General features: G+C 39.2%; 1 protein-coding gene across 2 annotated transcripts in view; it reads left to right on the top strand.

Annotated features, from left to right (window-relative positions):
* CFAP20DC (CFAP20 domain containing) overlaps positions 1-14338 on the top strand; it is an 88257-nt gene extending 73919 nt beyond the window's left edge. For both annotated transcript variants that reach the window (XM_087743253.1, XM_087743252.1), the window contains exons 17-18: positions 8754-8845; positions 13806-14338. In XM_087743253.1, the coding sequence (XP_087599379.1) occupies positions 8754-8845; positions 13806-13918 (205 nt within the window). In that variant the 3' untranslated portion in view covers positions 13919-14338. The remainder of the gene's footprint in view (positions 1-8753; positions 8846-13805) is intronic.
* Positions 14339-23234: the final 8896 nt, after the last annotated feature.

The raw sequence follows: 23234 nt of genomic DNA, 5'->3' as shown, positions 1-23234 counted from the left end.
GTCCAACTTCTGGCAATTCTTAGAGCCTTGGGATTTTAGGGTAGTTCACAGGGCAGGCAAGCTTCCAAATAGGTTTGTACCAGTTGTATTGTTCCCTTTTCTGGAAAGAAGCAGCTTACTACCACTAACCAGCCCCCATCTATGGAAATACATAATTATTCCTCCATCCTCCTTCTGAACTGGAAGCTTATTTAAATACAGACAAATCAGGCTCCTTGACTGACATCCCATGTACATACAACATTTTCTTACAGAGCAAAACTGGGTTTCCAGGGGCACAAAAGCCCTCGCCTCCCTTCCCTGCTATTCCAGTATCATTTGTGCAAGAGTGTTGGTTTTGATTCCTTTATGTTGTTTTACATTTGTTGTTGACAAAACTTGACATTGTTGAAGAAGCATACTTCTCACTGTGTGGTAATGATTACGTTTCCAGTTTCATGCTGTACCACTCATTGCATTAACATACTGAAAGGTCAGTTTTCTTGCATACTTTGTTTTTTTTACTTTCCTGAAAAAGAAAGGTAATTTTCACAGACTGGAAACATTCAACAGCATCACCTTTAACAAGTTTGATAGTATTGAAGTTAGTGTTCTGTTGAGTCATATCTCTCCATTGATTTTTAAAAGCCTTCTGGCTTCATGTCATCCATTAGAAGTTAAATGGGATGCAGTCTACATCCAGGATGCATAGAACAGTAAGATGCTGTTGGCGGCCTGCCGTGGAGAAAAGGAATTACTTTAATTGCAACAAGACTCGTTAGGTACTAGATTCAGGTGTTTCCTGAACTGGTGGAATATCAAAATATAATTTTTAAGATGAATGAATTATTTAAGTGTTACAAATATGTAAAAAAGGAAGCACACCCTGCCTGATGGACACTTCATTAAATGTGGAAATCCATTTGATTCACTGGTCAGTGACTATCTGATGTAGGTATTAGAATTTACTTGCTTAAGATTAGATTAATATGAAGGAATTTTAACACACCTTTGCAAATTCATTACTTCCAATTTATACAGCTGATCTTCTGATAAATGAATCAAAACTAGCAAAGAAGAAAGGGCTAGGATTTTACTTAAATTAGATGATAAAACAGTGGTTTTCTCTACTAGTGTCATTTATATTGCTAGTGAATATTGAAACTATAATCTAGCCAGCAAGCTAACATGGTGATGAACTAGGGGTTTAGTCTTTAAGTAAATTCCAATGGTGCTGTCATTTAACAGAAGCTATGATAGCAGTTTCATGTATTTAACATCAAAATATTGACCAAATAGCACAATATATTAATTACTAAGCTGTAAAACCTCCAAATTCAGGTCATTCATATTTTTAGACTGATGTAGATGACTGCCTATGTTTTTAATAACCTGCACAAATTTATCATTTGAACTTTGATAATGAAAGAAAAAATGGGTTAGCATTAACAGGTCAAACTTTCAGCTAATACCAGTCAGCATGATTATACTGTACACACTTGTCATAGCACCTTACACTATCTAAATATCTTGTTTAGTAAGTAGAATTCACATCTCCTTTGTTATCCTTGAATCTAATCTAGCACCCGTAAGCCAGTTCATTTACAGATTTAAGACTTGAAGAGCAGATTCAAGTCTTCCATGCACAGTTGCACTTGTGCTTTTTATGATCTTTTTTTTAGTTACTGATACATTGAAAATTAAATAATTTAGTTTTTAAGGAGGTCTCTCTGCCTCCATTAGAAGTATGGTATTTTGCAGGCTGCACTTGCTGAAGTGGTTTGGAGGAAGGAAAAAGGCATTCTGTAAATATGCTTATGATTTCCTAAATCTTTGTGCTAGCAAAAAAAGAAAGTTCCAGTAAGGCATACAGTAAATGAAGATATTATGTATTAGGGATGGAATGAATCTGTCACTTTGACGGATTGCGAGGCAAAGAACAGATTAACAGATTACTCATAGTCAGAATGCAGCTCACTGAAAAATGTGCAGGAAATGATAAGTGTTGGTTTGTGCTGATTTAATGATATTTTGAAACTACAGTAACACACCAGGAGAATAATACAATGTAGCTCATGGCTCACATTTTTTTAATCATCAACATATTGCCGGGTTGCCCTTAAATACTTAGGATGTGTCTTTTTAAAACAGAGCTTTCAATTCATGCAAAGTCACATGGACATGTATATTTATGTTATTTTTCAAGATTTTTGTTAAAATGTGCATTCAAAAAATCCTTGGTTTGTATGTATAAGTGTACTCTATATTCTTTTGGTAGTATATCATCTTCTGTAGGCTCACTCAGTTTTCCATTATAAATATACTGTTTTTCCCACCTGGAGCTGAGTAGCACTGAACAATTATTGATATGTTTCTTGGTTTATGGCATATTTATGTAAGAACTTCAAGAATGTTCAAAAATTGAAATTGTTTGAAGCATTTTAGATACAATAATGGACAATTTAAGGCTAAGATGACTTCACAATTATTACAAACATATATAGTGGCAGGACCTGGAATTTGATTTCAACATTTTTTCAAATATGATTGGATTTTATACATAACACAAACACATCTTATTGTTAATAGCCTTCATAAGTCCTTGCTTCACTAATGAAACTATTATTGAAGTCTTTATTTCTATGGAAATGGTTCTATTAACAAAAACCTCCCATTACTCATACATCACTAATATATTACAAAGCAGAACCCAGATAGGTGTGTATAGGTAATCTGATTTAAGTTAATGAAGTTACACATATGCATGAAGTTCAGCCAATATGTAAATAATTGAAAATTCAGATATGGTAATCTAGAGGAGCCTAACAATATATGCTCCAAAAAAGATGTAGCAGGGAATAGGTGAGGGGTGTTACAAAGCTAGGTGACTTTTTATTGATTTATCAAAGAACTGAGTTAGTCTCTAACAACCTTTCTTAAATAGATAAAATTAAAAATCCAAACAAATGAGAAAAATAGCTCTGAATTGAATATTTAGGCTATACTGAACCACACTTGTGATATGAGCTGGCACTTTGCATTCAGTGGATCATGGTATTACTTATTCACTTGGAGCACTTGCAGCAGAATTTGCTTCATGTGGTATTAAATATTACTAATACAACAGAAGTATGTGCTGAGATTTTAGTTGATAGTTGCACAAGATGTCAAGAATTGGTCCTTTTTTCCTTGAAATATTTTTATACTCTTGATTCATACATTGGCATTCTCTGGCCCTCCACAGAGTTAGTCAAATTATCCACTGTAAAAAATAATTCAGCAAACGTGCTCCTCTTATTATCACTCAGGCACGATCCAGTTCTCCTCTAGTATTCATAAAGATTTACTAAGTAGTTCATGCAGTTAAATATCATCTTTTGTGTTATTTATTGATTGTACTCTTCAGATGCTTAATAGTTTGTCAGTTTGATGTGTTCTTAATGCTACAAAACTGATGGTTTTTTGTCCCATCATTTGATATAATGTAGCCCTTGCCTTAAGTTTTTTAAGAATGCTGCCAGGCTGACCAAAGAATTTGAATATTCCTTCTAATTCCTGTATAGATTGTATACTGTACTAAAACTTTGAAGCATTTTAATTTTGTTAATAATGTGGATAAATGAACCCATTGATTTAAGTCATATCAATTAAATCTGATCCAAAAGAAATGTAATAAAGTATGCTATCTCAATTAACAGCAATGTTAAAAATCTTTATACTAAGTGATTTGCCATTTTCTCAGTTCAGTCAGTAGGATAGACTAAAAAGCAAAAATATCTGCAAAAATTCAAAGTATCAAAGGTGTTCAGTAAGATTTAAATCAAAACCCTCTGATTCTTTGGATTTCTGTTGAGGGTAAAAATTTTGATACATTGTCATTGATAAGTGCTACTTAATAAAGCATCACTAATTTTCTCAGCAGATTTTACTGACGGATGCCATTTTCTGCAAATTTTACAGACTGTCATAAAATCAAAAATGATGTTCATAAGTCCAAAAGATTCTTTTGCTTTCCATCACAGTTCAGCTATCATGTGATATTTCAGTATATGACAATTATTTTCTGAAAGTATTTTTTAAGAAAATACCATAAATAACAAGCTTATATAACATTTTTTATTATATTTTGGTATGGAGAATAGCTTTCAGAATAATGAAGAACTTCAGTGCAATCATTAAAGGTGCATGATGCTTTGAATGTGTGTGGAAGCTATTCTGAGCCTTCATACAATGCAACTCACAACGTCAAAAGACAGTACTTAGCATTTCATGTTGTTATCAGGAAAGCTCTACATAGTTTATTGCATGTTGATTGTATTAATTACAGCTGGAGGCATTGATAGCATAAATAGAGTGCCTTTAATTAGTCAGAATGCGTGATTAGCTTTTCTGTTTTAAGGAGATAAACTAGCTTCTTAAAGAAGTTCCCCCCAAAAAATATTCTTTATTCAGTCAGAATAAAAATACAATGAATGGGAACACAGGCCACCGTCTGCATTTCTCAGAATATTGCTGGTTGTCTCCATGCTGGGCTCTACTTCTAGGCAAGGTCTACAAATTTTTCGGGATTTTTTTTTTTTTTATTAACTCATACACTTTCTCACACACACACGTGCTTTAGGGGCTTCCTAAAAGCAACTGCAGATTTCACTGTAGAAAAGTCTGTCTTGACTGTGGGACTACAGCATTTATCAGAATTGCCACTGTAATCACACTTTTCAGAGGTTTATCAATCAACTGCCAATATTTACTCTCTACTGCAATTTGGCCAAGAAGACTTCAGCACTCGTGAGATTTTTTTTTTCTTGAGATTTTAGGAAAAGTTGATTTAGACATTGCTAAGTCACATGTGGAAGTAATAAACCAGTTTTTAATATATATTGAGTAAAATGTTTCAACCTTAAAATTAATACTAAGTCAACAACGAATCCCTAATATTGTAGTGTTTTGATTACTTGTCTTGCTGGGAGGGGTTTGAATAGCAAAACTATTAGTTTTTCTTGGATATTGAGAGAAAAAAAAACATGAACTGAATCTGGACTGTCTTAATAGGAAATATTAAACTGGCCAACACATCTCTGTTTCCTCTATCATAAAGAAACACTCCTTGGCCTCCCTTTAGAACCGTCAAAACCCCTAGATCTTACACTTGCACCTACTAGAGAGAATAATAATTCATCTACTAAACCAGATGCATCAGAATAAGTATAAAGATGAAACTGAACAACTCCTTTACACGAGAATTTATTCAATAAATGAAGGAGAAAATCAAAGACAAAATCATCCAGCTACTCACAGATCATCCCATCTCTGATTTCTCAGCCTTGATCTTTCAGGAGGACCTTCCAGAGATGAGACTTCAAAGTAAAATTCATAAATTTCCCGAGTCATAAGAACTATTAATTTAACAGAAATACTGGCTCAATGACACATGATCACCTCCCTCCCTCAATGTTCCCTAAATTAATTGTCTCTTTCTTTTCCATTGGCAGTAATTGCCTTATTATCTTTCTTTCCTTCTTAACTAACATCCTCTCTGGTTTCCAAGTATCAACTATTTTCTTTAAAAATTCTCTGATACATATTTTATATGAAAAACATGTATCTTCAGACTCTTCTGTTTTGTGCCAGATGTGTAGAACTGCATATATACTCTAAAGCTGTTTTACTTTTCTAACTACATTTGTTGGTCTGACTGAGATAATCCTCTTTAGAAGCAGGCATTTTCTTTCCTCTGTCCTTGCACTGCTTTTGCTTCAGCAGTCTTCCTAGCAGGAATATTCTAGTTCTTCTCTGGATCTCAAACATCACTGTCTTTTAAAAAAAGCGTAGTGAATTTGGAAGAAAGGGTAGCTTGGGAAGCAGAGATGTAGATTGGCACTAATAGCTCTTCCTTACCTTCTCTAAAATTGCCGCAATTTCTCTAAGAGATTGCCTTTGCTGACACTGTGTTTCAGTGCAATTGTAGAGAATCAGGTAAGTGATAATGCGTTGTGCTCTCTGACCGCATCCTACGAGCATGGGCAGATTCTGGTGGTAGGCTTATGTTGGCTGATTCTGAGGCAGCCCAAACCACACGTGCAAGTGGCAGAAATGGAAAATATCTTCTACCATGCCACTGGATACCATAGCATGCATTTGACTGTTATTCCTAAAAACTTCCGAAGCTGTGGTGTAAACGAAGAGTCTTTGGCTGTATTCAGGGAATGCAACTATGGTGAGCAAAACCAGAGCGCGCTAATAATGAGATGCCTAGGCAAGCATAATGCTGTGTGGATTAGTTGTACCAGTTCTCACTGGCATTAGCTGAAGAGCAGAAGAGGAGAAGGATTGGTTGTGAAGTTGGCCATATAAGTGAAAATAATATGATGGTATAAAAAAATTTTGAAGTATGTTTTTTACATATTGAAATGATGGAAAATTCAATATCTCTTCCTTTAAATCTGCTATACCACTTGCTGGATTTCTACACCAGCAGTTCTGTTTCCTGAGGCAGAAAATTAGTTTTTTCCATTTTGACTGCAAACAGATAGGTGGTTGTCCCCTGATTCACCCCAGATTATGCGCACATGCCAACAGGAGATGATGTGGAATCAATAACAAGTCTAGAAGTAGCAGAAAAACTAACAAAAAAAAAAAAAGCAATTGGCATCTTTTAGCAATTATAACACACGACTGAGCCTTGCCAGATTTCTCTGTCAGAAGCAAATCTTACATGAGATTATCAAGGCTTTTCAGAAAGCAGAATACATTACCTGTTTACTTGGTGTTGGACAATTGAGTTGAGACAATTACAGTCTGGCAATGTAAAGAAATCTGTCAAATTTTGGAAAATTTCATCCCTTCTAGAGGAAGCCGTGGATGTTGAAGTTACCTCTACAGCTCTGGCTAATCTTCCTGGCCTCTAGCACAAGTTTGCATGCATAATGTTTTTGTGCCAGCTGTTGGGACAGCCATGACCAGACAGAAGTTAAATCAACCCTGAACCACGTTTAATTTACTCGGTAGAGCTGGACTGTTCCCGCCAGCATGAAGCAAACATAAGGGAATTTAAAGACCCCTTTTCCATTCCGTTCCCCGTGCCTTGCAGTGAAATAGGTTGGTCAAAAAGGATGGATCTGGTTCTGTCAAAATGAGATGATTTACTGAGATCCCTTGAATTCTGTGTTCAAGAGTTACCTTGCAATTACTTAGTCTAGTTAATGGTTATATGGAAGCTTTAATGTATTGCAGCTCTTTACTGTTGAAGAGGAGAGATGGGAACTTAAGGGAGCATCAGCTATGCAGTGTACAGAGATTAGTTTCATATATGAAAAGAATTACAAGTCGTGGTTACCTGCACAAGGAATGTCTGAAGTTTGTGACTTCAGTGTGTCCTTCCAGAGCTATCTTTCTCTGATAGAAAGTATAGTATGAGCGACCTCTGATTCTTGTGTTTCCTACCCACTTTTTCAGTGAACGTCCGCAGTTCAGTTTGCCATAAAAAGCAATAACAATAATAATAAAAACAACTGTTCTGCTTTCCTTTTTTGAGCTGTAACAATCAAAGACAGCGTATCATAAAGTGGCACATGTGTAATGGACATTGAACTTTGCATGAATGTATGATAACATGAAAATAATCCTTAAAAGCTATCACAGAGTAGTGTTTGGGAGAGGCATAAATTGCCCATTAAATTGAATAGGTGAAGAAGGTCTGTACTCCCTCCTCTATGGTAAAGATACCATCAAAACTGTTTTTTTACAGAAGCAAAATAGATACGTGACAGCTGCGATGAGAAGGGTCCTCTGTATAGTCTTGCCAGTAGCTAAAATCATGTTATGCTCAATAACAAATTTTTTATTTATAACATATAACATTTTATAACAATAAAAAATTGTTACAAACAATTGTTTATAATGTATTTACCCAACAAAGTTTTTTTCAATATCAACAATTCTAGCAACAATAAGATCCTGACTCAATCCGATGTTTCCTTCTTAAAAACACTAGAAAACTGTTAGTATGTTATTCTTAGCTCTGATCACTAATTGCATCCCTTTATTGAAAAATTTTAAAGGTAAATTAAACTGGAAAAACTAGATTATTTAATACAAATCAGCTGCCCCACAGTTCATGAGCACTGAGTTGGTATCACACTGTTGGTGGCATCCATCTCATGTCTAAGCTCAGCTCTAACTCACCGACCATCCAGACTGTGAAAGATAGAGCGCTTGCTGTGTCACCCTATTACAGGAGGCTCCAAGCAGCACCAGGTGGTAAGCAAACACATCTTTTGTGATTGTCTTTGAGCCTTTTTCCTGAGAGACGGTAAGGATTTTTAATCAAATTGACCCCCACAGTCTCTCATCAAACGCAGGTTGTTCATCCCATGTCTTTATTCCTCAGAAAAAGACTCTCATGAGTCCCATAGGCTTTCAAAGTATAGCTCTGCGGATTATGGATCACACCTCGTGTGTGTGATTTTTGCTCTCTCTTTTGCTGAGAGAGCAATACCAGCTGAAATCTGCAAAGCAAACCTGACTTAAAACACAGATTTTTAGTGTGAACAGAACAGGTGAAAAGGCTAAGGAAGGAAGGAAACCTTAACATTTAAGAACTGTATTAACTGTAAAGTTTATTTTTATAATAATAAAATCCAGCTTGATTTTGTTTCATCACACTTGATAATCTGCAATTTCCTTTGAAATTTTTTTTAGTAATCAAAAGAATTAGAATAAATAGGAACACAAACCGTGCTTTTATGAATGATATTTTTATTTGTATTTTCCAGGGACTGGTTGAATGTCTTCAGTCCCCCCATCATTCCTGGAAGCGAACAACTGGAAGAGCACACTAAATCTTCAACAAATCAGAGTATTCCAGGTAGGAATTTATGAAGGCACTGAAAAGGACTTGGGTAGAAAGACATTTCTAAATGCTGTTTCTGTAGTGCTGGTGCTGCCTTTTTGTAGTTTTCTATACTGCTATGTTTTGGTTCCAAGTTCTCTTATTTATTATTCTCAGCTCAAGCTTGCAGAGTTTTCCATGCAGTATTATTTGTCTCTTATAGAAGAATAACTTATGCAGTTGTGGTGTCCTAATGTTCTGGCTCGATATGGATTAACTCATAAAAAATGATTCTTATTTATTTTAAATAAGGAATTTATGCTAGTGGGGATGGCAAACCTAGGAAAGAAAGAACACAAAGCCTAAACATTCTTTTTCAGAAGCACAATTACACTTACGTAAGTGATACTTCTCTTATGAAGAAAAATTTCAGATTTAGCTTTAAATGAAATCTCAGCATGATATCCTGAGTAAGGACTGTTGTCACCACCTAAAGTGTTACAGGTTTTTGTTTATTAATGTTGTTTGCTTAGAGAATGGCAAAGAACTTAGCCGAAACTGGTAAGTCAACAACAATAGAATAAAACAAATATACCTTGTTTTCTTCAAATGCCCTTTTTTCTTATCTGTTGTCTTAGGAAACAGGGTAGATACCTACATTTTTCTTTAAGTCTGGGGAATTCAATGTGAAATCTCATAAATCTGACCTATGTATTTTGGCTGCCCGAGGGATGAAGATGTCTCAGTGATTTACTGTCTAGAATAGATTATGCCCCTGAAACTGGGAATGTTTTCATAGATGTATATTTGTAATTGTTCATGACAGCAAAATAGAATTTTGCTGTCAGGAAGGGACCTTGCTTTGAAGAATCAATATGTTTTGTTGAGGGTCCTAAGTAAGCCAAAGAGAATTGGACAGTAATCCTTGAGTTAAAGGCATGTTGGGTATAAATTTGTGATTTTTTATGTTGGTATTATGAAATCCAAGGCTTGCTGCAGTAAAGCTAGAATTTCTGTAAATTTTGAAAATTGGATTATTATCTTGAAAAAGCTTTGAAAAAGAAGTATACTTGGGAATTTGTTGGATTTCTTCTGTTATTCACACTAGAATTTCCAAACTGTTTTGTGAATTGTTCCTAAACTCATTTTCCTTTAGGCTGAAGTATTTTACATCATATGTCCGTGATTGCACATTTGGAGAACAGAAAATCTCTATGTACCATAGCTTTCTATTTTGGCTTTTTATTTTTGTGCCTTTATTCAATCAAATTAAATCCTGCCTCATGTATACGTATGATATTTGTAATTTTGATAACTTCACACAGAAACTTTTCTATCTCCAAATACTCCAAAAAACCTGCCATAGTGTTGAAGTGATCAAGCTTCATTTCCCCAAGAAGTTGGAGGAAATAAAAGAGAACAACAAAGCCATTCCGTGACCATCTCTCCCCAAACAGGACAGTTGTTTGGATTTTTTCTGAACTACTAGACACCCTTCCCTATTAAAGTAGCAGAGAAGAAACAGAGTAATGGTATCAGCTGTGGGTAGGGGAGGCCTGACTGGCAAAGTAAGGGGGTACCTGTACAATATACAGCAACTCCAGACCTCCCTTTCTGATTGTTTACAGTCCTTGGAAAATAATGTCCTTGCATTATATTGAGAGAAAACTGACATGATTTTGCTCACATAAAAGATACGCTTAAGTTAAATGCAGATCTTTGGACATAATGTGGTGGTGTGTGAAAATGCAGTGCCATGTAATACATGCCTACCAGATTAGATTGTACCGATCAAACATTAGAATCTGTGCGTTTTCCTAGATATCTTGGTTTAAAAAAATCTTGATGGACCATAGTAACTAGATGGTTTTAAGTATCATTTTTGAAAGAGATGCTAAATAGATCTTGTCCTGTGATACATCTCTAGCACTTCAGAAAAAAACTTTTTTTTTTCCTTAGTCACGTCACTTGAGGTTAGTTATTTGTTTGACAAAAGAGCTGTTTTATTACTGACAAGGAAGTACCAGATCTGATCAACAAACTGAATTCTCAAATTCGTTCCAGAAAATTCTGCTGCCCTACTCACTTTTTTTTTTTTTTTAATATCACATTAGAAAATGAGCTATGTCTCCTGTTGGGAAGTGCCCTAAGTGTCACAAGACTATTTTTTGTGTGTGTGCAGTTTTCCAGTATTCCAAGTATCACAGGATAACAAAAGCATATTATCAGTACTGAAAATCTGCAGTGAGTCAATCTATTGAAGATATCAATTTTATCTAAAAGCATCCTTAAAGAAAAATAGATAGTATAGCATTAGTATATTTATGAAAATTCTTTAATTCTTATATTTGGAAAAAGTCTTTAAGTTGGGGCATAACTTTGGGGAAAAAAGGTGATTCATTTCTACGAAAGCACTTTACTCTATAGTTCATTTCTTAACGTTTGCAGCATCCATAGTACAGAGTTAAATAGGGAGATGTAATGAGAAGTAGTCTTCCATTCAACAGGTTTCACAAGACAATCAAGAGGAAAATTTAGACTCATAAATATGATAAATTTCCATAGATTTTTCCCTTATTGGGCATTGATATTTCTGATTTAAAGACAATTTCATTTATCTTGACATAACAAGTCATACAAGAAAGTTTCTGGAGTAAGTGACAAAGGCAGAGTCATAAATTCTCTGGAACTTACGTTACTGTGTCTCGTTACTTGTCTTAAGATGGTGCTCTAGGAACCATAGCAGTAAACAGTCGTCTTTCTTGGACTATAGCTGTCGATGATAGTCATATGGTAACCGTGCAGTACATAATTACAGTGTAGATTTGAGCACTGTAGTTCAATGCACAAGGATCATATCGGAGAAAATATTAGCAGTGTTCTTTTCAGCATCCCTTCTGCTGACAGCTGATGTTTAATTTTATAGTGATTTAAGAACAAAAGCTTTGATTTTGCTTTCACCGCGATATTCAAATTAAACTGCCAAGGATTTTTTTCATGCAATCCTGATCAACTACAACCCCGAAAGTGTGGATGGTGACAGCATAAACAGCTATGAAGATTTTCTTGGAAAGTGATTTGTTTATCAGTTAATTTGGCCATGAACACTTCATTCCTACATACGGTCGGGTTGCAGACAATATACCACTTGAAAGTAGAAAGATGCCTTCTAACACAACTGTTACACGTTAGTTGAGTCTTGTAGAAGAATGTCACTTAATTTATTTAATACTTCTTTTTAGGAAGTAGAAGAACAGAATTGAGGTTTTCATATGGTTTTTTAATCTGTTCAAAGCTGAATACTCCATGCTGCCATTGGAAATCTGTTGCAACATCTAGAAATGCCTTAGAATGCATTTGGAGATATTGTGAGATGCTAAAAGAAAGAAGCCTAACTTTAAAAACAAGATGCATCTAGAAAACTAAGTTCTCTTCTTGTTCACATGAAAATACATGCAGGGGATTATTGCTATAGAGGCATAAATCCAGCTAGTCCTGGATGCAATCTAATTCTGATCTGGTATGAATTCAAGGCACACAGGGAAAGAGGTACACCCCTGATGAGTCTGAAGAATTTCTTATTCCTGAATCAAACCAGGGAGTGTATTGAGAGGCCAGTTCCTAGGTAGAGAGGGAAGGAGATCTAAGCTTAGAGAATAAAAGAGAATCATTTTGAAGAGAAGCATAGGTAGGGAAAAGCAAAATCATAAAAGGAAGAATTCAATGGAAATAACACCATGGTTTCAGGTGGAAATGTAAGGCTATGTGAGGGAATGAGGCTTGAGTACTATTTGCTTGTTTACTGTGATCTGAAGTGTAGAAAAAGACGTTCAGTTCTACGCCTTCTTTCTGCACTGCATAATTTTTCCCAAGAGCTATGCAAACAAAATACCTCAGTTAACCTCATTTAGCTTACCAGGCCTGATGAAGTACCCACAGCAAGGAGGGCAACGATTTAGCTTTGCCTTTTTACCTTTGGTTGCAGTAAGAGAGAGTTTCTTTCTGATGGCATTTGTTAATGCTACTGAGGAAACAGAAATGAAATCTCTTCCCAAACGATAAAGTGCACGCTTCTGTATGCATTAAATGCACCAACCTACTTTCTGGTCTCTCGATAATGTAACCTATATATCGTTGTGTGGTCCTGGCTGTAAATAGATTCTGAGCGTTGTGAAACTGCTGCTGTTAGCATAACAGGCAATTACTTATTATGAAGTGTTAGGGCATACAAAGCATTCTGTTTGTATTAGCAGTCTGAGAACGAGATGAACATTTATGATGAAATTCGAGATACAGATTGCGTTCAACTGTGAATTATTTCCTATCAAAAAGCTATAGATCATATAACTTAGATTTAGCTTATATGAAAGATAGACAGGTTTAGAAAAGGAGCTACAATATATAAAGTGTCTGTAATAAAAGTCTATATGGCTTTATCAGTGTATTTTAGGCTAAGGATTCATTTCTGTTACCTGAAAACGTTCTTGCACTTTACATAACTTTAGACAACCTAGTTTTAAAATCTTTATTGTCTGAAAGAATCTGGTATTGAAAGCTCTTTTGTACAGATTTACCTATACTGGACATTTAGGTGACATATTGGATACCAGACATTCAAATTTTTTCATTCTTATAGGCCTTAAGTACACACTGACTGTCTTTCTTCATACTACAATATTATTGTTTGAGAAAAATATCACTTATGAATACTTTGATCCACTATCAGTAAAGGTATTTCTGGTGAACTGCTCCATTGGACTTTGTAAAGTCCAGTTGTTAAGCAAACTCTGACTGACATCATTTCAGCTCAACTAAATACAAGTCTTCAGAAACATAATAAAAATGTGAATTGCTGTTATCTTGAAGGCAACAATTCAGAAGTCAAAAGATTATACACTTTAAAGAAAAATTTTGTCACATCTGACAGAAAGGTATTTCCATGTTATTGTCAAAGTGAGTAAGAATGATTTATTCTTACTTTTCCCACTTAACACAGGTGAAGATGACCTCAATGCTGAAGAAGATGAGGAAGTTTTGACTCTTTTGTATGATCCATGTCTGAACTGTTACTTTGATCCACATTCTGGGAAGTACTATGAATTGGCGTAGTCAGATCATGAGAGGATATCGTTTTGTATTCAGAGTAGGTTTCTCTTTTAACTGTTTGTAAAGTGTGACTGAGCTGTATAATTTATCATGTAACTTAAAACTTGAATTAACCAATAGTTTTGCAAATGAATATATTTTGTAAATAGTGTCTTATTTTTATAGTTTTGTATTAAGTTGTAATGCAGTGGAAAATCACATAACATAAAAGTTCCTTGTGACTAAGACATTTATTTGTTAGTCTAATTTATTTCCGATATTCAAAGGTTCTGTATGGAAACAAATGAAGTTGCATCAAGAGGGTTTGTGTTGTTCATCTGTAAATTATGGTTTTACTCAAATAAAATTAATTTTTTCATTACTTGCTTACTGTATATTTTAATTGGTTTTGAGCTATCTTATTCTTTGTGCTCTTAAGGTACACAGTATGTTGTTCAAAGGCCTCTATTTCATAAGCTCACTCTCTCCCTTTAGTCATCAGGGAATGCAGTATTTTCCTCATCTTCAAGAAATCTTCTACTGTTGCATATTACAGTAATGGGATGATGTCAAGCTGTAGGCTGGTACAGTGTGTACAGCGCGGTGCACTTTAAGGTGGGTGCATGGGCAGTTTATAAATCTAGACCACAACGAGTAAATATGGCAGGCTGGGAGAGTACCAGCTACTGTCTACTTTACTGGTGTAATTTAACACAGGACTGAAGAGCAGTAAGAGTGATTGCTTCAACACTCAAAAATGGAGCCTTGTTTCATGTAAGGCAAGCAGGTGTGTTTATGACTCATATGGAAAGCTGTGTTCAGGGTCCAGGTCTTACATGTTTGTATTAATTTTTCCGTTACATCTTGCAATAAAAGAATGTAATTTATTTAACGCATCTGTATTGGGTTTCAGTGCAGTCTTCATGAGGGTCCTGAAGTTCCATCTTAGAGATTTAAATTGCCTGCATCACCGTGCAATTTTTTTTTTTTCCTGTGGTACATAAAATATCCCTGTTGATCATGGAGAAAGACTATAGATATAAACCAGACCATACGTAGCCTTTGAAAATGAAATCATTATATGAAATGAATAAAGTACTGCGCATGGAGACGTCAAGCTTTGTCTGCTCTAAAAACCAGGTAACCTGATCCTGATGTTTCTGCATTGCCATGGCTGCTACTTGGCTCCAAGCAGTGCCTGGCATTTCCAGCCCCAGAGCAAGGGAGATTGAGCAACACTCTGCGATGCCGCTCACCACTGGTGTCCTTCCCAACCAACAGGACACTTACTCAAAGGGTAAATAAATCATTTAAAAAATCAGCTGCCTGGTATTGAAGAAAAGGTGTGGGGCAGGGGTTGCCTATGAAACAAGAAGTCCAAGGAGTTGTGTTGTGATGGAGTTGAGTTAGTGGAGCAGCTTTGGAGGCCACCGGCTTTCTGGAGACAGTTGAAGGGAGTGTCAAAATCTCATGGCAAAAGTGACCTACAGACATTTCTGGTGATTCTTGTTCTAAGTTTCTACTTGATTATATCCAGTGCTATTTCACTGTAATTATTTGCAAGCTGATTACTCAGTGAATTTTTAAGAATAATGTATTTGAATGTCATAAAGTGAGCTTAGTAAGCTCACTGGCAAGTGATTTAAAATGATATGTCTGTAAATTATTTGTAATTATGGATCCCAGTTAATGAATATCCTAGAATCAATTGGAAATGCAGTTGTTAATAGTGGCTTGGCATAAGATCAGATTGTGTATTTGGCTTCTGTGGCAGGTACAAACATATCATCACAAATTGATTCAAGTAAGAGTAGCACTGAAATCCACAGGAAGACAGATACTGTGTTGAGATAATTTACTTACTCTGCCGTAGCGTGTTTCTCCCAGAAGGATTTGTGCCTATTCTTCCTAACGCCATAATCAGTTTAAAAGTTCAATGAAATCATAATTTTGACCTTCAAAAATCTGATGCTAGCTTGTACATACTCGTGCATATTTAACCACTTTCTTTTTAGCATCATTTAGTGATCAGGAGCGTGCTCCCTGTATCTGTGGCAAGGGCTATTTAAAATGTATTGCTAATTTTCCTTTCAGAGCCCCATTCCTCACAGGAGTGGTTGGATGTCCTAAGGCACCGCTGTGAATCCAGACTGGGTCACTGATGCTACTGAGATAACCGCTTTCTTTGGGGGGGGGGGGGGGGGGATCAACAAAAAACTGTCTGCGAACTGGCGTGTGCTATTTACGAGTCAGAAGCCTGCAAAGGTCCAACGGGTTGTCTGCCAGTGCCTGTCTGGGTAGATATGCTTGTTCAGGCTTCACAGCAGGCAATTGCTAATGTGTCACATATAAAAGTGTACCAATGGACATCCAGAGCTTGGGCAAAAGGGAGTCCTTGGAGACTCCGCACTCTCACCCCCACCTTTAATGGATAGGGAGGCGGGCGGGTAGCGACCCTGGGTTCAGGGTGAGTCTGGTGTTGCAGACACGTTCATAGGCAAGTCCGGATACACTCGCTTTTCCTGTCATTAGCACAGTAGTATTTTATAGGTAAGTCCTGCTTTTCAAAATCAGCAGTTTGGGATCCTTGCCCTTTGTATTCTAGTTAGCAGCTTTATGTCTGCAGCATCCGTGGGGATTGATTGCCATAATGCTCTGAACAACACCTGCGAGTTGAGCGGCACGAAAGGCTTAGCCACAAGGACTGTAAGTTTTGCTCACAATGTTTTTCTTAATCATCATCCTGTGAACCTAGAACTAAAGCACTGCTGGCACGCAGCATGCTTTTTGTTTAGCCAATTTGTCAAAGCCAGCAGTTATGGCAAGCGATGAAGAACACAGAGATTTGCTCCTAGCAGTCATGTCCAATGTTTTAGTCCGTGAGAATCCCATCATTCTCACTAGAGTGTGCTTTCCAACAGGTAAAAAGACCTGTGTCTGGGCATTAAGTTTCAGGTTAATGAAACTGTCTGCAGGGATTTATCTCTACAGACCCAGCATCAGTTATGATTTTTGAGAACATTTCGAAATGCAGTAAATTTTAGTAAAGCTTCATTGATGTTTCTTAGATGTGCATTGAAAATAGAGGAATTGAAGATAGCTTGGTAGAGCTGCTGGAGTCAGCAGATCACAAGTCAATCACTTGGCCTTTCTATGTTCCTTACACACGAGAGGTGCGACAGACATATCTGCCTTGTTTTCAGTTCCTAAAAAACACGGTCAACCAGCTTTCAGATAGTTGAGGAAGAAAAAATCTTTCAAACACTTTTTAGCCACAGCCCAGAGCAGTGCGCTTCTGTGTCACTGCAATGATTCTCCCCGTTTCTCTCATTCTTTTTGCCTTAGGTCCATCTACCGAGGTTTCCTCCGAAGCCCAACCAAATAACCAAGTTTCAGCCTTTAGGTCTCTGGGGGCTGCAGCAGCACTGAGCCGCAGGTCACAGGCAACCTGGTACCATGGGCTCCTCCGAGCAGTTGCTGGGACTTCATAACCTTTGAGCTTGCGGTGCTGTCACTTGTACCCAAGTGCTGTGTGGGGGTGTGAGCCTCATTATGCCGAACAGAGAACACACTCTGTCCTAAGGAGCTTACAGTAGGACATCAGTATTGATTTTTCTCCTCTGCTGCGATGGTTACTAGGTAAGAAAACATGCGAAGTCATGCTTTATTACTCCCATACCCTTCAGCCATAAAGCATTCTATTTAGGGGCACATCCTCTAAACTTTGGGTCAAACACCAAGGTTGCACAGGCTGAAAAATCCTTGAAAATAATTTTGCATAATGCGTTTCATATTCAAGGTATTTTTTCCATGGTATTTCTTTATTTTAGAAAAGGGCCTATTTTTTTAAGCAATGGGCTACATGTAAAATGAAAAGACAATCCAGTCTGTCTTTTCTATGTGGTATTGCTGATAATCACCACTTTTCTCATGGTTACTATAGTAACTTGGCATCCTTATCTGCCACCTTTTTTGGCACCTTGAAAAAAACTATTTAAATTCAGTTCCCTGATAAACTGAAAGCTTGGCTTCGTGATACCCATGGGAGTATGTAAGTGTAACAACAGTACTTGTCATTTTTTCTTATTCGGTGTTTAACCAGCTTGTTAGCAGCTGCACAGGCAGTTCTAACTGTGATGGTTTGGGATCCTGCTGCAGGCGTTATAACCAGTGCAAATGCGAAGGCTCTGGATGAAACCCCAGAAACAGCCGTGAGCTCCCAAGGGGTCACATGCAGCAGCCCACGATGCGAAGACCTGAGCAGGATTTAGCTCTTTTCATGCCACTCTAAAAGCAGTTCTTTTTCCAAGCTTGACAGTTTTCAAGAGGAAAAATAATCTGCGGACATTAAACTATGTGGTAAGAATTACGATGAAGGTTCCTGTGGTAAATCAGTGGTGAATCAACAACCTTGTGATGCTTTTAATCCCTTTCCAAGTGTGTGCCATCCAGTCTGCATGGCAGATGAGAGTGAACCCAGATGAGAGTGAACCCAGAGTGATCCCCCAGATGGGGATGCTGGAGAGCAGGGGATGCGCAATGCACTGCTGAGAGACGTTTTTGGAGGTGAGTTCAAGGCCAATGCAAACACCAAGTGCCCCAGCTGCACACGGCTCCCCAGCTGTTCCACCTCTTTTTTTTTGCTCTAAGGGCACCAAAATGATGCTTGTGATAAAGGTTGTTTTTCTAGTTTTGTCAAAATGTGGCCCAGATACATCCCTCTCCTCATGCAGCCCCTGTGCTGGTGCCCTTAAACCTCCCTGCACAGAAGTACCCTCATCACTGGAAGAGAAAAGGAGATGTCAACACCTGAACAGCTGGTGTTGGCTCCCACCACCAGGCACAACGGTACGGCATGTCTGCAAAGGGGCTGAATATTTGCTGAAGCCAGAGCGTTCGGTGATCCATCCCTGCAGCTGGGGCCTCTTCAGCAGATCTCAGGCTTTTTCCTTTGTTATCGTGTTCTTTTGCCAAGAGTTCTGAAGAGCAGACAGGTTTGAAAGGTATGTGGTTGCAAAACAACAGAGGAAAAATGCTACCAAGAGCCATTAAATAAAAAGCAATTTTATTTTTGCAGTGTGGCTGGAGTGCTTCTGGGGACTGACAGCGTGAGCTCATCCCACTCCTCACAGATGATATCCTCCCCTGGCCGCTGCCGGAGAAAAGACAGGGGCTATGCCGGTAGCGGGTCCTCTGCGCTGGGGCTATGCCGGGAGCGGGTCCTCTGCACTGACCAGGTACAGCCACACTGACATACTTTTCATAAAGAAAACCAGCTGGGCTCCTGGTACAAGTGTTACTACACCGGTACTGCTAGTGTACTTCAAACGCTGCTTGCATTACACTGTTTAGGGTTTTTATCTATTAAAAAGTTTATTATTGGATGATTGTGCATTTTATCCGTGTGGGAGACAAAAAAACCTTAGGTCACACAAATTACAAACGTCGTTTTAGAGCACTGCGTATTTATTAGGCCATCTGCTGCTGCAGCGCTCAAGGCAAAAATCTTCGTACAGGCAATCTATTCACAGCTACTATTTTACCACCTGATGTGCAAAATATCAAAGCTCTGGATGCATTTATTATTGTGCTGAGTAATTTTCTAATGAACTCATAAAGCTCAGGAAATGTCCCATGCAAGAGTTTCCTTTACCTTAGGCTGCTGTTTTCTCACGGGGGCTTGAGATGGGCCTCTGAGGAGGAATCCCACCGTGTTGATGGGATTGTTATGCTGAACACGCGGCTGGGTGGCACTGCGTTTTGTCATTCCAACCTCGCTAAGACGGATTCTGCCTGGAGGGCCTGGCAGATACGTGTATGGCGTTTCCCATGTATCCATGTGAAGCTCAAATTAAAATATCTGCTGTTTTCCCAAGAAAAATAAAAGCAAGTAGCTTTTCAGAAACAGCCAGTTCCAAAGTAGCATTAATGCCTGGGCGAGCTGCATGGCGTTCACAAGAATACCAGAAGATGATCCAGCTTTTGGGTTTCCTCGTTGTCCTTTCTGGTTGCTGGAGAGCCTCCACGGCACCTGTACATCCACAGTCCTGGTGCAGCCCACAGCCTGGGCACCGCTGCGGCCCCTTTGTGGCCCAAGTATCTTTACCCAAACGTATCCACATGTCTTCTGGGACCAAGCCAGGATCAGGCCAATGGCTATGATAAAAATCAGCCTCAGTGCTGAGGTAAGTGCCTTGTGTTGAGAGACATGCAGATCACGGCATAGCGGTGAGAGAGGTTTGGCACTGCTCACCCGCTCAGAAATACAACGTTCCTTTTCCAGGTACCATCCAGCCATTTGCTCCATCCCGGCTCAGTTTTCAGCCCTGTTCTCCTGCTTCCAACTGTAAATCCCTGGGAGCAGGGAGAGCTGCCCTGTGCCTGGCTTGCACCCTGCACCCCAGGGCCTCTCCTCCCTCTGCTGTCAGAGTCCAATGGTGCTTAATGCCACCAGGGCCAAACCACTCCTGCTGCTTACGCTTTTGCAATTAATTTGCAATACTCAGTGGTGAATGATGGAGGGTGAACCGAGAGGGCAGGTTCCTGCTCGGAAGTGTTAGTGTGGTGAAATACAGGCATGCCATCTGTGTGCACACACGTCGCTGCACGGGACTGGGCAGAGGAGAACAGGGATAGACAGGGGCCGTGTGGGAGAGCCTGGACACCCCTGAAGGGTTCCCGCCATCCCCAGCGAGTTGCTGGTCCCCTGCGGTGCCACATAGTTCCCCCCATGCATCTAGGGCCCTGGGGTACCCAGCCCCAGATCTGCCTTCACTGGAGCGATACCAAAGGGGCCAGAGCTAAACATATGCATCGCTGTGAGGCTCCTAGACACAAGCCCAGGGCATCGTGTCCTGAGCAGCAATGTCATATATTATTCAGAGAGATGTGTTTCATAAGGGAGTCTCTTACAGCAACAGACCCTTCCCCTGCTCTGTGCACACTTACAGCAAGGATGAGACTCTTTACACTTGACCCCATGCAAAACATTGGGACTCCTCCATCTCCACGCTGAAACAGCTTCATCCTGCCCGTGGGTGTCTGCTGCGGCAGAGGAGCTGGAGGTGAGCACCTGGCAGCTATTGTGCCGTTGATACATTACTCTACAGTGCCCTGATCTCTTCCAGTGCATTACACCTTATTTAATATGATCCGTAAATCCTCGCGTGCCAATAGAAGGAAATGTCTGATCAGTCTGTAAGGTGCTCAAAGGACACATCTTTTACTGACGTCTCCTGTTAACTTCCAGCTCGTGAGCAAAGCCAACGCACACCAGGTGCTGAGACACCCGAGAGGAGCATGTCGGCTCGCATCGATCCATCGCTCCGTCTCCTGCTGCGACTTCCCCTCCAGAGCCACCTGCAAGCCACACGCACACAGACAGAAGGTATTTATACCTTCCTCCTAGTGAAACATGGGGCTTGGTATTACTTTGTGCACCGATCATGTTGAATGTAATCGTGGGAACACTTTGCCACTGTTAGAAGTTAATGACACACTGTTTAAATGGAAAAGAGACATTTATAGCCAAATTTATAGCTGTTCAGAGTTGTAACACTGAACCCCAGGCACATTCCTGGTGGTGCTGAGCCATGGCAGTGTTGCCATTGCTCGTGGCAGGGAAGCCAGGCTCAGCCCCGGCAAGGCTGGGGGTGCAGGGGAGCTGCTGCCGCAGCCTCACTCCCTGGGACCTGCTGAACCCCTTCTGCTGGCCCGGACCCCATCCACGTGCACCCCGGGGTGCCCACAGCACAGAAAGCCTTGGCCATGGGAGTTTGTTTGCAGGTTCCTGCACAAACAGCTCCGGTGCATCCGGAGCAGCCCAGTGAAATGAGGATGAGTGCTAACTTACGAATTGCTTTCCCTTGCCTGTCCTCTGATACCTCCAGCTCTGCAGTCCTCTCAGCTGTAAACTTGGTGCCATGAGATTAAAAAAATGTACAACTATGTGACACCTTATAAACGACATAAATGTGAACTGGCAAGGCCCCTTAACAGTGAAGGATTTTGCACAAAATCTTCAGGCACTAATTCAATCCCAGGGCTCTCTTTCCATTGCAGTGGGTATGCAGTGCCATTAGGAAACCTTGACTGAATTAGAACCTTTTATTCTTCCAAGGCATCTTTTCTTCTCTCTATCTGCAACAAAGTTGTGTTTTGACCCAATCATGAACATAAAAAGCATAAGAGATACAAATGCACTTAGGGATAGATTTGTTTTCTTTGGAAAAATGTGCAACATTATGATGCTAGGAAAACAGCTATTAATTTGGAGGTTGTTTTAAAGCTAATGGATAATTATTATTCTGTGGAATTTTTTTCCCAATGAAGAGTTTAGTTTGCTGAACGGTCCCTTTCCATTTGCAGCACTGATGTTTCTCTTCCCCTGCATTAACGTGTTACCATTCAGAACGAATGGCTGTGCTTTTGGCTTCGAATTTTTCTTCCACATTTTTGACAATTGCTTTTTATGTCTTGTATAAATCACTGTAACACATGATAAAGTCAAGCACATTCAATGCCTGTGAATAGTTAAGTTGCTGTTTGTCCTTTGTGCAATAGCCCATAACTGTATTTTAAAGCAGTTACAGTCTTTTATCAAGCACACGTATTGGCATATTTTTGTAACTGGATTACTGAGCGTACTCTAACAACTCTTAAGCAGCTCTCACGGACTATCATGTAAATCCTTCTTAATTCACGGTTTATTGAACACAGTGGTTCTGGACGAGCATCTGATGCCAGTTCCCTCCCGTGGTCAGCATGCCACCTGCTACCACGTCGCCATGGAAATTCCCAAAGTTCCCCTTGAAAAACCAATCTGTGTGTTGCAGACCATCACCGCTTCTGTAGGAAAACCAAGCCAGAGAGGTCACGCCGTTTGCAGTGGGTTGGGGAATGGAATAGCCCGCAGCCAAGCAGACAAAGCCTCTCAGTCCTACTGGCACCCCACAAGCTCGTGGGAAAAGCCTCGGTCTTGTGTGGGACAAGGGAGCAGGAGGGTCAGGTCCTGGGGAGACGGGAGGTGACACCCAGCACTGGGGGACATGTGTGGCTGTAACCAGCCTGATGGCACCCATGTCTGCAAACCTCCTGGGTGTCTCAAATCAGCATATAGCAACACCCAGGACACGATTTGTTCAGCTCAATCTGCAGTCAGTGTGGGTGGAAGGGGTTTATTTTCCTCGTTTTATGGGCTGATTTATGGCTTGTTTACTTGGATGCCTCACCCACATTGCTAATGTTGTAATTAAACCTCGTTAAAGTGCTCAGGCCCCCCTCAGGCATGTGGTGTAACTTTTTTTTCCCCCAAATAATGATGATTATATAGGGGGAAAAA

Source organism: Nipponia nippon, unplaced genomic scaffold, assembly GCF_047370975.1.
Source record: "Nipponia nippon isolate SJK-2023a ecotype South Korea unplaced genomic scaffold, ASM4737097v1 scaffold_9, whole genome shotgun sequence".
In the NCBI taxonomy this organism is placed as follows: domain Eukaryota; kingdom Metazoa; phylum Chordata; class Aves; order Pelecaniformes; family Threskiornithidae; genus Nipponia; species Nipponia nippon.
This window is presented reverse-complemented; position numbering and strand designations above follow the sequence as displayed.